The following is a 14,839-nucleotide window of genomic DNA, read 5'->3' as shown; positions in this document are numbered from 1 at the left end:
CAACATTTTCTCCTGATAGCATATATTTAGTTCTTGGTAGACTATCATAGAATATAAATCCACAATTTTAGTATATCTGTTTTGTAGTTGTTAAGGACATCTGTTCTAACTGCAGCTCAATGATGTGATTGATCTATGTGCCTTTACATTCACAAGGGTTTCTCAGATTCATTAAAGTCAGTAACTTGACACTTTTCAATGATTCTGGAAATCAGGCTAAAAATGGTTAAGTGATGAAAAAAATTAAACTCACTTAGAATGTGGTTTATATATAGAATAGTACTTTGATACATAAATTCACTATCTAACATGATTATACTCTGCCCTGCCTTGCAAAACATCAAAGGTATTTCAAAATTGAAGATACACAAAAAGCTGCCTTCTGGTGGTGCTGTTGTCATAGATTCCACCTAAAGGACACAAATGTATAAAATGAAGAAAAATTTTAAAGAAAATACTCCTTATTTATCTTTGAAAAACATAAGAGAAAGCAATTGATACTACTGATTTAAAGAATCAGAAAGATACAACCTGGAAACACATGTAAGCATGAAAGTTTAATCATGACAAGAATTTCAAACTGTACTTTATTTCTCAAATTCCAATATGAGGATTATTTCTATTTCTTTTCTATATACTGCATTGCTAAAATAATTTACCTATGCAACTGGAAGATGGCTACAGATCTATATCTCTATATATATATAGCTATAAAGTTTTCTGCAGTTTGTACATCTGATTTAGGAAGGATTGAGCATTTGAAAATTCTCTTAAACTATAGTGGTAGTAAAGATCAGAGACAAAAACAAATCTGCTTTTATTCTATACATATATTTTTTACATAAGAAATATATATAAAGAATAAATATATACATAAGAAATGCTTCTTTATAAAAACTGGAAGCTGAGAAAATGAGAAATTTACTAGTACTGGGGGATGAAGGGATTGAGAGCAGCTCTGTGGAGAAGGATTTAGGAGTATTGGGGGATGAAGAGCTAGACATGACCTGTCAGACCAGAATGCCAATTGTATCCTGGGCTGCATCCAAAGGAAGCATTGGCAGCAGGATCAGGGAGGGAATTCTGCCTCTCTGCTCTGCCTCTGTGAGACCCTACCTGGGGTACTGTGTCCAGCTCTGGGGTCCTCAGCACAGCAAAGACATGGACCTGCTGGAGTGAGTCCAGAGCAGGCTGCAAAAATTATCAGAGGATTGGAAGATGTCTCCTATGGAGACAGGCTGAGAGAGTTGGGCTTTTCAGCATGGAGAAAAGAAAGCTCTGGGGAGGCCTTACTGCAGCCATTCAGAAACTAAAGGAGGCTTTACAAGAAAGATGAGGACAGAGTTTTTAGTAGGGCCTGTTGTGGTAGGACAAAGGGCAACAGTTTTAAACTAAAAGGGTGTAGATTTAGACCAGATGTTAGGAAGAATTTTTTTTACAATGCAGGTGATGAGGCATTGGAACAGATTGCCCAGAGAAGCTGTGACTGCCCATCCCTACAAATCTTCAAGGCCTGGTTGGATGGGGAACTGAGCAACTGGGTTTAGTGCAAGATTAGATGACCTTTAAATGTCCCTTCCAAATGAAAGTATTCTATAATTCTATTATTTTATCTTACAGAAAGAAAATGCATGACTAAAGACTTTTATTTCAGCTAACCATTTGAATACTGGCACAGCATTGCTACTCCCAAGCCTTCTGAAATGTTGTAAGCCTATCAAAATACACTGACATTTAACATCAGCATACCAACAATTCACCCAACTACTCTTTTAAAAGCTTCTGTATTAAAAGAATGTGGGGTGATTAAATAATCACCTCCATTAACAAATGTTAACAGCCTTCTTAGATACCAAAGGTCTACAAAGTGAATTATCACCCTCACATAGATACTCTACCTTTTTCCACATGTTGGAACAGAATTACATTGAGTAGTGTTAAACACACAAATCCATACTCAAAAAACTCCCATCATGTCCATGAATAGCTGGTGCTCTGGCTGATTCTCAGCAAGGAAAATATGAAATGAAGCAGGAGATTCTGGGGACTGCCCAACCCTGTACTGGCACAGTGCTGCTCTCCATAAAGGCTGAGGTAAATGGGTACGGAAGACCTCGACAGCTGAATTTCTTTGTTTTTGTGAGGGACTAAGTGGTTAGTCTTTATCTGAGAAAGGATACTTTCTTTCCTAAGTAATCCCTCCTTGGAAATGAGGTTCTTGTTGTTGTATCTTGAACCCTCAATGTCCACCATGCAAAATGCAAGGAGAAACCTGACAAAGCTGGACGTGTAAGGCACAACAAGCTCTTCAGTGAGCTGAATGAAATGTGAAGAACTCAAAGACAAAATCTTGTTTTTTATGCTTTAATTATGTAGAGAAAGATGCCCATAAAAGGCTGTTATGAAAAACTACAACTATATTAAATTGCAAATTATATTACTAACCTATTCTATCTAAACACTATTTTAGATTGAAGCTACAGAAGTTGATCAAGGCAGTAAGATCAAAGTATAGTCTTTGCAATCACATTGTGCTTTACTGAATACTGCAGCAGGACATTTTACTTTAAAAGTTCATTTTGTTTTAGCCATGTAATTTGTATTATCCAAACCTGTCATGTCTAAATATTCTTATCAATTTCAGTATAATTAAACTGCTAAAAAAATAATGAGACTTCTATTCTCTATATTTAATTGAGTTCCATTTGTCTGGTGTTTCAGATTTGTACCATGTTTGAGCCGATTTAATGTGTACAGAGAAAACACATTGGAAGTATTAAATTAACAAAATGTGTAAATTGAGAGGTTTATCAAATAGTTATTATCAACTAATGTTTCTCTGATGTCCTGCAAAATATTCTTCTGTAAATCAAGTTCTTATTTGTACAATTACCCATCTATCAACACATTTCTTCTCATTTGAAACCTTAATTTAAGTAGTCCAAAGTTCCAGCACTGTATTGATCATTCACTATGGAAAGTTGCTGCTACAGGCCTCTGTTTGGACCATGTAGAACCCTGAAGGTAATTTGCACCTAACATTTTAGAGCATTTAGTCTGTAATAGTTTATATTGGGGCAACACAGCTGTGCTTAGTTTTCTAACATTGAATTCGCCTCAGAGCTGTGCTGTGCGCTTTACTTAAGCCACATTCATTGTTTATTATTGCCTCAACTGTAATAAAATAACAGCTATATTGCTGATATATATATGGAGTATGAGGTTATCTAGTTTTACAGCAGCTCCTGCTAGTACCTTTATATAGTTCCTGAAATGCTATTCCATGCTTTTATACATTCAATACTTTTTGGTGGAATGCAACAAATACTCTGCTTCTTATAGCAGTGCTGTCACATAGTACAGCTGTGTGTGATTCTGTACCACTTTGTACCAGGACAAATAATGATCCAAGGTGTAAAATACAAAATGATCACATACTAAGTGCTCAGAACTACTGTAGCTTTTTGCTGCTTTCTCCTGCTTCAGTTCTTTAAACATTTAGCTTTTCAGTAATGAGACTTTATCTTTGTAAGAAGCAATTATTTTCCATTACTCACGCTGTAATACAGCTTCTGACTGGTATATCTGGGTTTCATTCATTTTGGAACTATTTTTAAGTACTATATCACATACCTGCAGGTTGTCAGCCACTATGGTGATGAACTGTACAGCCTACAAGATTATTCAGGATTCTACGAAGGAATATATATAATAGATTTGCTCTTTATCCATGGTGGTACTAGAGAACATGCTGGAAGTGCATATGTCTTGGTTAAACGTTTTACTTGATAAGTTCTAAGACCCTTTGGTAAAGATACCTTACATTTCAACTCTACTCAAAGAAAATATAGTATTCAAGACCCCTGAGAAAATACTGTGGGTTTAGACTTACTGGTGGGAAACAAGAATTCCAGGTTGCTGTATCATCATCAGCTATATTTAGGTTGACATTGCAGCAATCGATCTGTGTGGCGCTCAGCCCGTGGGAGATCCCAGCATCCCATATTTCTTCATTTTGTTGTCTCTTCATGCTGGCCAGCATCTGTAGTTCGGATGAACTCAGTCTGTTTGACTGGTACTTCTTCCTGTCATACTCCTGTGAAATAAAATGGAAAAGTCAACAATACAGACAGGATCACCGAACAGAATAGATGAATGAAGCCCAGAGAGACCTTGGAGAATCTCTCACAGAATCTTCAAAAAGCTTCAATACTGAAAGAGAAACAAAATGTTTACTAGAAAAAAATTACTTGACAGATTTCTGTTAATCTATGGAGATCAAGCATATTTATAAACAATTACAGGAAGGAAGAACACCACAAGAACTGTAATGAACTGCAGTTTTGACGCAGGGTGTTTAGTGAAGTTGCTGTTCCACTGCAATTAAAAATAGAAGATAAAAACAGACCAGTTCAAAAATCCATCAGCTGTTAAATGCAAATCTTGGATTAAAGCCAATCCCACAGTTACCACAGTATCATCAACACCATCAATGTAATATTTAGTTATTGGTCAAGCACATAATAAAATTTCTCTGGAAAGCCATTTCAACACTAAATTTCAAAGGTTAATCTGGCAGTTTGCTAGTGTATGAATTTTCAAGTAAACTTCAATGTCTTTTAACTTTTCTTCAAATCCACTGATGGAATTGTTAATATAACCATAATTGGTATACCTAACTTGATCCACAGGCCAAAAGCTGCAAACACATACTAACCATTTTACAGCTAGTACTTAAGCCTCACTCAAAACCTTAAGATAAGATAGTTTAAAGTCACCCAACCTTGCTGTTGGCACTATCTTTGTTTAAAGAACACTTCCTTTAAGAAACGCTTTCCCCTTTTTAAAGGGTCCGCACAGATTGCTGTTTCACAAAGGAACAAGTCTAGTACTTGAGAAATTTAGTTTTGGTTCTAAATATAAGTACAAAGCATATCTGCTTGAAAAGTGAATCCAGGCAGTGACCAGGACTTGAATGGATTGAGATCACTGGAGTATTGGCCAGTGGGCTGTGAGACACTATATAACAATATTTCAAAGAGGGACAGAGCTTTGATTCTTGTAAAGAGAATGGAGCTTTTAGGCCAGGAACGTATCATATTCATGGCATAAGGGAGGATCTCTAATAACTGAAGACCTGAAGAAAACACATAAGTCAGCAGTACAAGGGATATTAACACTGACAACTTTTCTTGCTATGAAATGTGGTGTGTAATGTTTTAGTGTTTCTTTGAGGGGTACAGAAGTCACCTTACACCAGAATTCATAGTGAAATTATTACTCCTTTGCTTGCTTCCTATGTATATAAGACACAAAGTACAAGAGATGACAGAAATACAAAACATAAGATGACAGAAGCAGTTTGCAGTTACCATTCCTTTTTTACAAACCTCGCTAATGAGGTCCAAGCTTAATTCCTGAATATTGTGATGACTATGAACATTTTTAATCCTAAACTAATATGACTTGTTTTCTCTAGACCTTTTCTGAATGCCTATTACTAGCTCAGTGGCTATTAGTCATTTGTTCACCTTATACAAAGCTCTATGTTGTGCTTAGGCAGCCTGTTTTGTTCTAATGGATCAAAATTCTTCCAGATCTGAAGCTGCTGTAACATTTATTGATCTTATTGAACATGTTGATTTCCTGTTAATTTTCCTATATGTGAACCTTCTTCAATGATTTGATTATTTTAAGAGAAGCTTTGGCTTATCTTTCTTCCTTCATATAATTGGCATGCAGTCATTAAACTGACAGAATGAACTGGTGCTCTGCAGCATAAAAGCACAAACTGTTGAAATATTTTTTTTTTCTCATTCTCTTTTTAGTAAAAGCACAAGAAATTATCCAAACTTGCTCGTCTTTTCCTTTACACCTATGAAGAAAGATGCATAGATTTTTGGAATTATTACAGCATAGTTCTAAACACCTGCTGTTCCCCCTCCCCAGCTTATTTCAAATTGTCATTCTATTCTCTGCTCCTGTAATGGTCTTACTCTGAAAATACCATACTCAGGAAGGAGAAGAGATGCTATGACCATTTTCTGTGTTAAACACACCCTAAAATAAACTAATGATGGAGAAATAATTTGGAATATTTATTCTTCAAGTTCAGATGATTACTACCAAAAAGTCTCTTCAAAATGTTTATATAGTCTTTGTTGGTTTTCAAAGAGAGAATTTGAAAACTGAATTTGAAATTAAGTTAACTTCACAATTTAGGAGAATCTTTTAATGTAAGAAGTAATTTTGCAATACTCGTAAATTTGTCTAAAATTAATATTTCCTTTACTAATTAAAAGCTTATCTTGTCTATTTGAATATCTTTCCCTTACAATAAAGTATTTTTATTAAGCACTTAAAACTTTTGCTATATTGATAAAACCTATTGTTTAAAGGATTTTTTTTTTCATATATAATGACATCTGCATTCTTCTAGGTTCAAATAATTTATTCAGAATTGTTTGAATGTAGTTATATGTGTGGAAAACTTTAATTACCAGCTAGCTACATGCTTGCAATATTTCCCAGAGGGCTATACTTCTTTCTTAATTAAAAATATTTGCACTTAATAATAGAGAACTCTATTAAAACATGAATTAAACATTGCAAGAAACCAGGTCTTTAAAGCATATTAAGCAGCAGGCAAATCAATTGCAGAAGACTTGGTTAAGCACTTTTTTCCTTTACTAGTCCCCCATATGAGCACAAAAAGAAGTGTCAAAGAACCCCATGGAAGGGCTTCTGTAAAATTTTAAGACCTAGATCTGCCAGATACTCTAATCTTATGTTTTGTAGGAGTAAAACAAAATCTGTAGTTAATGAGTTTCTATACATTAATAATAATAAGATTTGTTATTGAGAAAAATAAAAAAACGAACTTACAAGCAACAAATCACATGTGCAACACATTTACAGCTACAAGTGCAGTATGGTAATAACCTTATTGTCTAAATTAGTAATCACCTATTGCAATCCACCCAGAGAGTTTACATTTAGCTGTGTTCTACAGGACAAAGTTGATGACTGCATTAAACACAGATAATACCTTTAAGGAAAGTAATACATGTATAATTTCATTTATTATGGACAAATAGGTTACAGTTATTATAAGTAATAAACATAATTGAACTGTAATTGGAACAATTTTCTAAAACTTGAAAGTATCAGGAAACAAGGAATACATTTAATTGCAAAATTGTAAGTAGCTACTGGAAAAAAGAAAAAATAAATTCCTATAAACTATAATAGGAGGATAAGGGAATGAAAAATATAAACAAATTTTATTATACACATTCACTTCATATTACCATCTCTAAGAAAAAGAGAATCAGATTATTGGTATCAACTGGGCTTTTCCTATCACTGAAAATTACAGAAACATTATCTTCTTTTCAAATAGAAATGAACCCATGCATTGCTTTCTTCCACATTTTCTACATCACTAGTGGCAATTCTAATTCTTTTCCAGATCATAAATACATAGAACATATGCTGCTATTGAAAGGATTTTCTTTGCTTTATAATTTTTTTTTTTTTTGCTTTTCATAGTCTTTAAAATCACAAGCCACTGATACTTCTCATGATAATAAAGTCTCAGCACTGTTTCTGATTTTCACTTGCAATGCTGTTTCATTCCCCTTCCTTCCCCCTAATATACTTCCTTCCCAAAGGAAACCAGTCTCCACAACCTTCATGGAAAATGATGTTCTGTTTTTATCAGGAAAAACGCAGGGCCTTCACCAATCCAATAAACTACTTGCATGATAGAGGAAGAGATTTCCAGAATCCGCAGTGTGAGACAACCTCACAGCACTGAGAGACACATAAACCCCAGCCCCTGCACCAGTACTAAAAGAGACCCATTTCACAGAAATGAATCTGTGGCGGGGCAGGATGAGCATTTCCCTATTAAGGACACACAGAAAAGCTGAACATGCTTTCCTAGACACTATTCTTGGATCTGGTGCCCAATTCAGGCACAGATTGCAGCTCTGTGCCTGGATTTCCATCACTGCAGGGCTGTCCATCCTCACAGCAGCCCCAGGCAGGAGGCAGAACCTTGCAGTGGGGTGGCTCTGACCCAGCAGCAGCAGCCATGTCCTGTGCAAGTCATCACTCCTGCTTCCCTCTTCACAGAGGCTGTCAAATCAGGTAACTAAAATTGCTGTATCAACAGGTCACAGAAATGCTACACAGCAAAATTCCCCCAGCAGAATCACAGCACACCCCTTTTCCTACAGCAGATGAGGCAAACCATAAGGACACAAAAATTATAGATGTCCATTTCCTTCATGCAAATGAGGTACTGGTCATATTCTAAGACATGAAAGTAGAAACATTTTTTCAAACAATGCATAACTACTTCATAGAGCCCCCTAAAAAGAGAAAAGTCTATTCTTTTGGTCCCCAGAGGTGTGCAATACCTGGGGACCAATAATACTGTAAGAAATTCAAGATATATCCAAGATATTAGAAAACAAACTCAATGCTTACAATAATGAACATGCAGTAGTTCAATTCAACATTCTTGGGTAAAAATATCCAAAAAAATTCACAGAACAGCAATCCTGGGACTAAGTACCATAAAACTCCTAGACCAGTAAAAGAGACACCTGCTAGGGAATATGACACACAGACATGAAGTAGGAAGTGGCACAAGTAAGAATATTAATTTAAAAAAAATCATTGTTTTTTTATAACAGAAGAATAAGAAAGTACCAGGAATGAGACAATGCATTAAAAAAATGAAGATACATAAATTTTTTTCCCACAAATAGCAGTTAAAGTTTGAAATTCACTGTCACAAGGCAAAGGCCATATATATGCAAAAAGCAAACACACAAATCTATGGAAAAAACCTCCACCACCAGTTATCCACCACAGACACCATCTTTTCTGAAGAAATGGCCAAGCTAAGGACTGCTGGGAGGAAGCCTGTAGGGCCCTGCTGCTGAGGTACCCCCAGATGCTTTCCCTGTCCTTGCCCTGTTCTCTCCAGCCATCTAGGGCTGACTGCTGGACAGAAGCTGCCTGGCTGCTGGCTCTCAGTCACATAATTTGTCACTGCTCATGGCTGACACAGAGAGACCATGAAGTACCCAAATTAACACTTTTTCTATGGTGATTCATTAACACAGCAATTTAAAATCTGCCAATTTTCCTCTGTAATCTTTCAGCCCCAAACTATTTTCTAACTAATTTATTTGCAAAATGTGAGTTGCTCAATGACACATCTTTTTGTCTACAAACCTTTTTGATTTCTTTTTTATTCGGAGTATTATTTTGTGTGCCACAAACCCCTACAAAGTCAACTTTTAACAGAGCACATTAAATGCAATTATGATGAAGCCAGAATATATTTGAATGAAAGATGCACTATTAATCACTTCATGCAAATGGGTATATCTAATATAGCTCCTCTATACAATCTAGTAATTCAATTTCAAAGTAAAAATCACTTACACAAGTTTGTGCTGTCAGACATGAATTTCCATTTGAGACTTTCTTGAGAGATGTTTTACTGACAGATCTTTCAAATTGATCTGAAACTCCTTCATATCTTTCAGTTTCTTTAGATACATTTCTAATTACTCTAAAGGATTTGGATTTACTTTGAATTGGAGAAAGAGAACGGATAGGCTTTAAAGTTCTCTGAAAGCTAATAGATTCTGTTTTTCTCATGGTGGAACTCTGTGGTTTTGATAAGATGTCCTCTTCAACATTATATTTGCTGTGTTCCTTATTCTTTGAGTATTCATTTCTCTGTGACATCTTATTTAATGGAATCTCTTTAAAAACTGCTGAATCAGATGTTCCTTGTCTACCGTGGCTGTTCTCAATGTTCTCAGTACTCTGGATGAGTTCATTGTTGTCATTCTAAATTTAGGAAACAAAGCAAGAGTGGTTGGCTCCCTCTCATCATTACACAATTCAGTTAAACACTTCAAAATCTCTCTTTAATCTCTGCTTCCTGTTTCTAAATTTAAAAGGATTCTAAAAAACAGCTGTTTTTCCTGGAAAATACACTAAGTATACCATAAACATATTCTTACATCTGAAGCTGATCGCACTTTTCAAAATGTCAGGTCAGATTTTGAATGCTGGTAACCTCCAAAACCTGTGTCTTACCTGACAATCATAATTTCAATAGCATTCATTACAGCTGTAAACCAAAGCTAAGCAATGTGTCCATGACAATGTCTTTCCATTGAATTATTAATATTCCATATTTTCACATTGCATCTTCAACTTTAATGTAGAAGCAGTAACTGCTGCTGAGATCACTTTGCTCTGCTCTGGTAATCATATGGTAGTGGATATCATATTCATTACCATTTGAATACAATTTAAGAATTTTAGAGGTTAGTTTATTAACCTTATATCCATGCTTCTAACAAAGTTTCTGCAAAATATCCCATGAATCAAGTGTATGATGTTCACTCATACCCCATCTCAACAGCAATCAGCAGGACTGAACAGATGGAAAGAGAAGTAATGCAGGAGTGTATCTAGTGTTTGCCTCAGTGCTCTTATTCCCCAGAAAGAAAGAAGAGCAGCCTCACCCTCATCTCATGACGCTGCTCCTCTGCCATATGTTCCCACAGAGGATGTAAGGCAGTCTCACCTGCAGTGCCTCTCGCAGCTGAGGTGCAATCCTGCTGCACGTAAAAGTGATCCAAGATTGTTACTGACTTCAGTGAGTCCAGGATTACACAGCATGAAATGTATGTTCAAGAAGATAATCCCTCAGTTTTATTAATGGTACACATTTTGGAAAGTTATTGTTTCATTCCCTCAGTTATTTTGTAAAACTGTTAAATTCAGTCACTCTTGCTATTATGCAACTCAATTACATTTTACTTCTCTACTGTGAGCTACAGATTCAAATGCTAAGAAACAGATTTTATAGTTAAAAGTGAAATATACTAGAATGTTCATAAAAATAGGAACTTTAGCAGTTGCTCTAATGACATAATGAAATTATTGCACATATTTACAATTCAGCAAATTTCTATATAGTATAAAATGATACAAAATAGATATACTAAAAAATTGTTTTCTTTCATTAATTTCATTGCTGGAAGATTTCTGCATTGCAAAAGAATTAAAGTTGGTGATGTTCAGACAGGATATGCAGCAGAAATACCAATAATCAAGTGGCATTCAAAAGCTGAAATTTTGTATTTCACTTTCAACAATGTTAATGAGCAAAACCAGTCTCCATTTGCAGTTTTAAAAGACATAATGAAGTCTTATTTACTGAAGTCTTGAGCATCCATAAAGGTCATGAATCTCACACATATCTATGATGCAGGCTTTCCTAAAATCTTTTTTGTAATAATGATGCACAGATCTGGAATCTTTCTGTTAGCATAGGGGCTGACAGAGTTAGGTTTCTTTTGTCAACTTGTTACACAGGGTACACCTGCACTGAGTCCTGTATCTGGTTAGACACAGCAACCTGACAGAGACAAATCTACCTGTTGGTGTATGGGGAAAAGATGATTTATCCTCCCTGTCTGGCTTGAAGACAGAATCTTATCCTAGGAGTTTGAGGATGAGGACTGCTTTATCAAGAGTTACATGCACAAAGTGACCTACCTCCTCACTGCTGTCAGTTCCTTCAAAGCTGTCTTCAGTTCTGCTTTGCTCATGTTCTCCGCTACTGTCTAGCTCCAATTCCAGAGGGAAAATGTAACTTTCTGGTGATATATTTGGAGACTTTCCATAAGGAGCTGATCGAGGTTTTGATGAAAATGTGAAAACCTCTTTCTTACTCGTTTGCAGATCAGCTGCTTTCCTGCTGTGATGTTCAACAGAGGCATTCTGGGCTGAGGGTAAATTACAGCGGGTTGAACTTCCAGTAGCTCCCAAGTGCTCCTTCCTATCCAACTGAATACTCTCAGTGAGCCTCTCTGGAAACACCCATTTATCTGAAACATACAATTTCAATTCCAAATATGTAAATTGTGAGCTACTCTGATCATTCTTATTTTCTCAGAAAGTTGGACAGCAAATTAAGTTTTTCTAATACAGAAATGTTTTGCCTATCAAAGAAGAATAAGAGTAATGAGGATGCAATGAAAAAGATCAGGTTGCTTTCAAAGTGCAGCAAGGAAATAAAAAAATTCTAAGCAGAGCTCAAAAAGCATACAGGCTTTGGTGCGAGACGTGCAAACCTGCCATGTGGAAACCTGAAACTGTTTAGCCATCAACATTTGAAGCCCACAACTTAATTTTATTCTAGGAAAGCATTATTTTATTTAATATGGCAATTTGTCTTTTTTTATAGGCATTTTTTGCATCTGACATTTAAAAAATAATCACACATTGGTGAATAGTTCATATTATTATGATCTGCTCCTTCTTTACTGCTGAAATTCCACACTTTTACATTCAGAACTTATATTTTAAATCTCAATTTCAAACTACTGTTCTGATAAAAATGTGTGACATGAAAAATGCATAAAGATATCTGTTTCACCAGGTTTTCTTGAATATAGCCACAACTAATCTGACAATTTTAAAACAAACAATAAAATACAGAAATGGATTTAAAGATTAAGTGCAGCAGATACACATGAAAAGACCATTTTTATGTTCTTATTGTTAACTTATATTTTACTGTTTGGAATAATAGTATAGAAAAAAATGTCAATTTGATTGATTACAATCAATCTCAAATAGCATCTAAGAAAAGGAGAATTGCTCAAGTATGCAATACTCCCTTATCTTCATTAAAGGTAGTGTGGTGTGGATTATTCACTAGATATTGAAACTTTCCAGCTCCATAAAATAAAGTTACCATCAACCATATTAACAAAACTCAATGAAAAAAATGTACTAAAAATGTAATAAAAAAGTAGCATGCTTGTCACCACAGAAAACAGTAAGTTTAGTGTGGTATTTTGGGCTTTACTGTGATATTTTACTTTTAGTTTTTTGTTAGAATTACCACTTCAGGCACATTCAGCAGCTTGGGGGGGAGTGGGAGGGTGGGACTAAATCTCAATCACCATAAATGAAGGCAAAAGAAAGAAGAATGAGATGCCAGGAGAAACAGCTGTCTTCTTACTGGGTTGCTGTTCTTTTTTCCAGCTTACTGAAGACAGCTAGTAAGGCTACCAAACTCCAGTTAATATTCAGGAACCAGTGGAAAGCCAAGACTTGACGTATCTTGTATGACCACGGTTTGCATCTTCTTGTTCCAGAAAAGGCCATTTTTCAATCTCTTCATGAAGACCATCTTTATTAAGAACAGCCAAATAACTTTTCAAATAAACTCTTACTATATTAGAAAATCATTCTAATTTAAAACAATGTAGTATATTGTGCTTTTAATTATTATAAGTCTTGAAAACTGAAAATGTAAATGATTCCTTTATTTTATAAATATTTTGGACTAGTTCTTCCAAGATCATCAAGAATGAGTGAGACTACTCAAAACTTTTAGGCAACACCCGTCAATGAATAAACAAAATGAATTTTAGTTCTGGTCTATAATTACAGGTTCTTCAAAGGAGGGTATTGGGGCAAAATTCTCCAGTCTACTACCATTCAAGATTGTATCTACCACATTCCTCTGATAACATATTTTCCAAAGGCAATTGGAATTACGTGTGAAGGGTGGTACACAAGTAAAACAACTGAAAGTGTAAGAGAAAACACAGTCATGAACATTTCACAGATTTTATGCTTTTGGTATACTATATATCTATATAAGCTACCTTTATTATGCAACCATTTCCCCTGTAAAAATGAAATAAGAAGAGAGATATTTTAATGAACTTTTCAAGTGAGCCTGAACATAGTATTTGGATGTTCAAGAACAAAGGCTCAGGAACTGTTTTTCCCCCAACTGATTTTGTGATCTAACATGATTGAAAAACTCTGTCACACTTAATCAGTGAATAATCATAATTTTTAATTATTCAATTATTATATCCTGTAGGAATCTGGCTCATCAAGACAGATTGTTTTGAAAGTCTTAGGACCTGGAGATGCCTTGTTCACAACTCACTACACAGAAATCACAAAAAAATATTACTTATCCCCAAACTTCAACTAGACAACTCTTCTGGATGTGAAGAATCTTTTTCCCAGCTATTTTGTTTGCTAAGCCTAAAATTATGTTTACCCTTTTTCCTAAGGCAAAAATATTAAAATTTTTACTTGCTGCATTTTTCAAAACAAACAAACAAAATCTTCATAAGTTACCTAGCTAAGAAACGTTTTGTATTTTTTCTTATATCAGCACTTTGCAGTCTTCTTTCCAGTCTGGCACCCACCCTTCCAGTTTAATCTAGACACATTTTATTAGGCTTCCCTGTCAGTGTTGAGACTAACACCAAAATACATAACATACACTCTTTCAGTATTTGGAAGGTCTTTTCTCCATGATAAAATTAGATTTGACATGTCACATGCTGCCTTTGTGGTTTACAAATATGCACTAATAGCTCAGATCACTGTGAAGAGCCCTCGAGGGTATGGTTATATACTTAGTGTACAGCCTACTTCAGGAGAATTCACTAATTCTTATGCACATAGAACTGGGAAAGAGTAGAGAGGAGCAGCTTAATTTTTTTGTCTACTGACTTAGAAGTAGACTAACTGCACACACTGCACCACATTCCACACTGCACTCTCACCTGTTCTATTCTCATTCTAGAATAACTTCCAATGCAGTTGCTGCTGTTTAATTTGTAGAGGGCATTACAGATAAAATTGTGTAATGAATTCTGAAGGAAACGATGTGATGAATCCTTTGCTTTTTAAGATTTTAAGTCAATTTTGAATGAAGTATCAAAACTTTATTCAAAAGTTTGGAAAATAA

At 35.2% G+C, this 14,839-nt stretch overlaps 1 protein-coding gene across 11 annotated transcripts in view; it reads right to left on the bottom strand.

The window, feature by feature from the left end:
* CFAP20DC (CFAP20 domain containing) overlaps positions 1-14,839 on the bottom strand; it is an 82,571-nt gene that overhangs the window by 17,471 nt on the left and 50,261 nt on the right. For 9 of the 11 annotated variants that reach the window (XM_072934784.1, XM_072934786.1, XM_072934790.1 and 6 more), the window contains exons 12-15: positions 11,605-11,936; positions 10,566-10,661; positions 9,466-9,879; positions 3,893-4,096 (exon numbers count right to left, since the gene is read on the bottom strand). In XM_072934784.1, coding sequence (XP_072790885.1) covers positions 3,893-4,096; positions 9,466-9,879; positions 10,566-10,661; positions 11,605-11,936 — 1,046 coding nt within the window. The remainder of the gene's footprint in view (positions 1-3,892; positions 4,097-9,465; positions 9,880-10,565; positions 10,662-11,604; positions 11,937-14,839) is intronic. The other 2 variants (XM_072934787.1, XM_072934793.1) reach the window with 2 other exon arrangements.

The sequence above is a fragment of the Taeniopygia guttata genome, chromosome 12, assembly GCF_048771995.1.
Source record: "Taeniopygia guttata chromosome 12, bTaeGut7.mat, whole genome shotgun sequence".
NCBI lineage: Eukaryota > Metazoa > Chordata > Aves > Passeriformes > Estrildidae > Taeniopygia > Taeniopygia guttata.
This window is presented reverse-complemented; position numbering and strand designations above follow the sequence as displayed.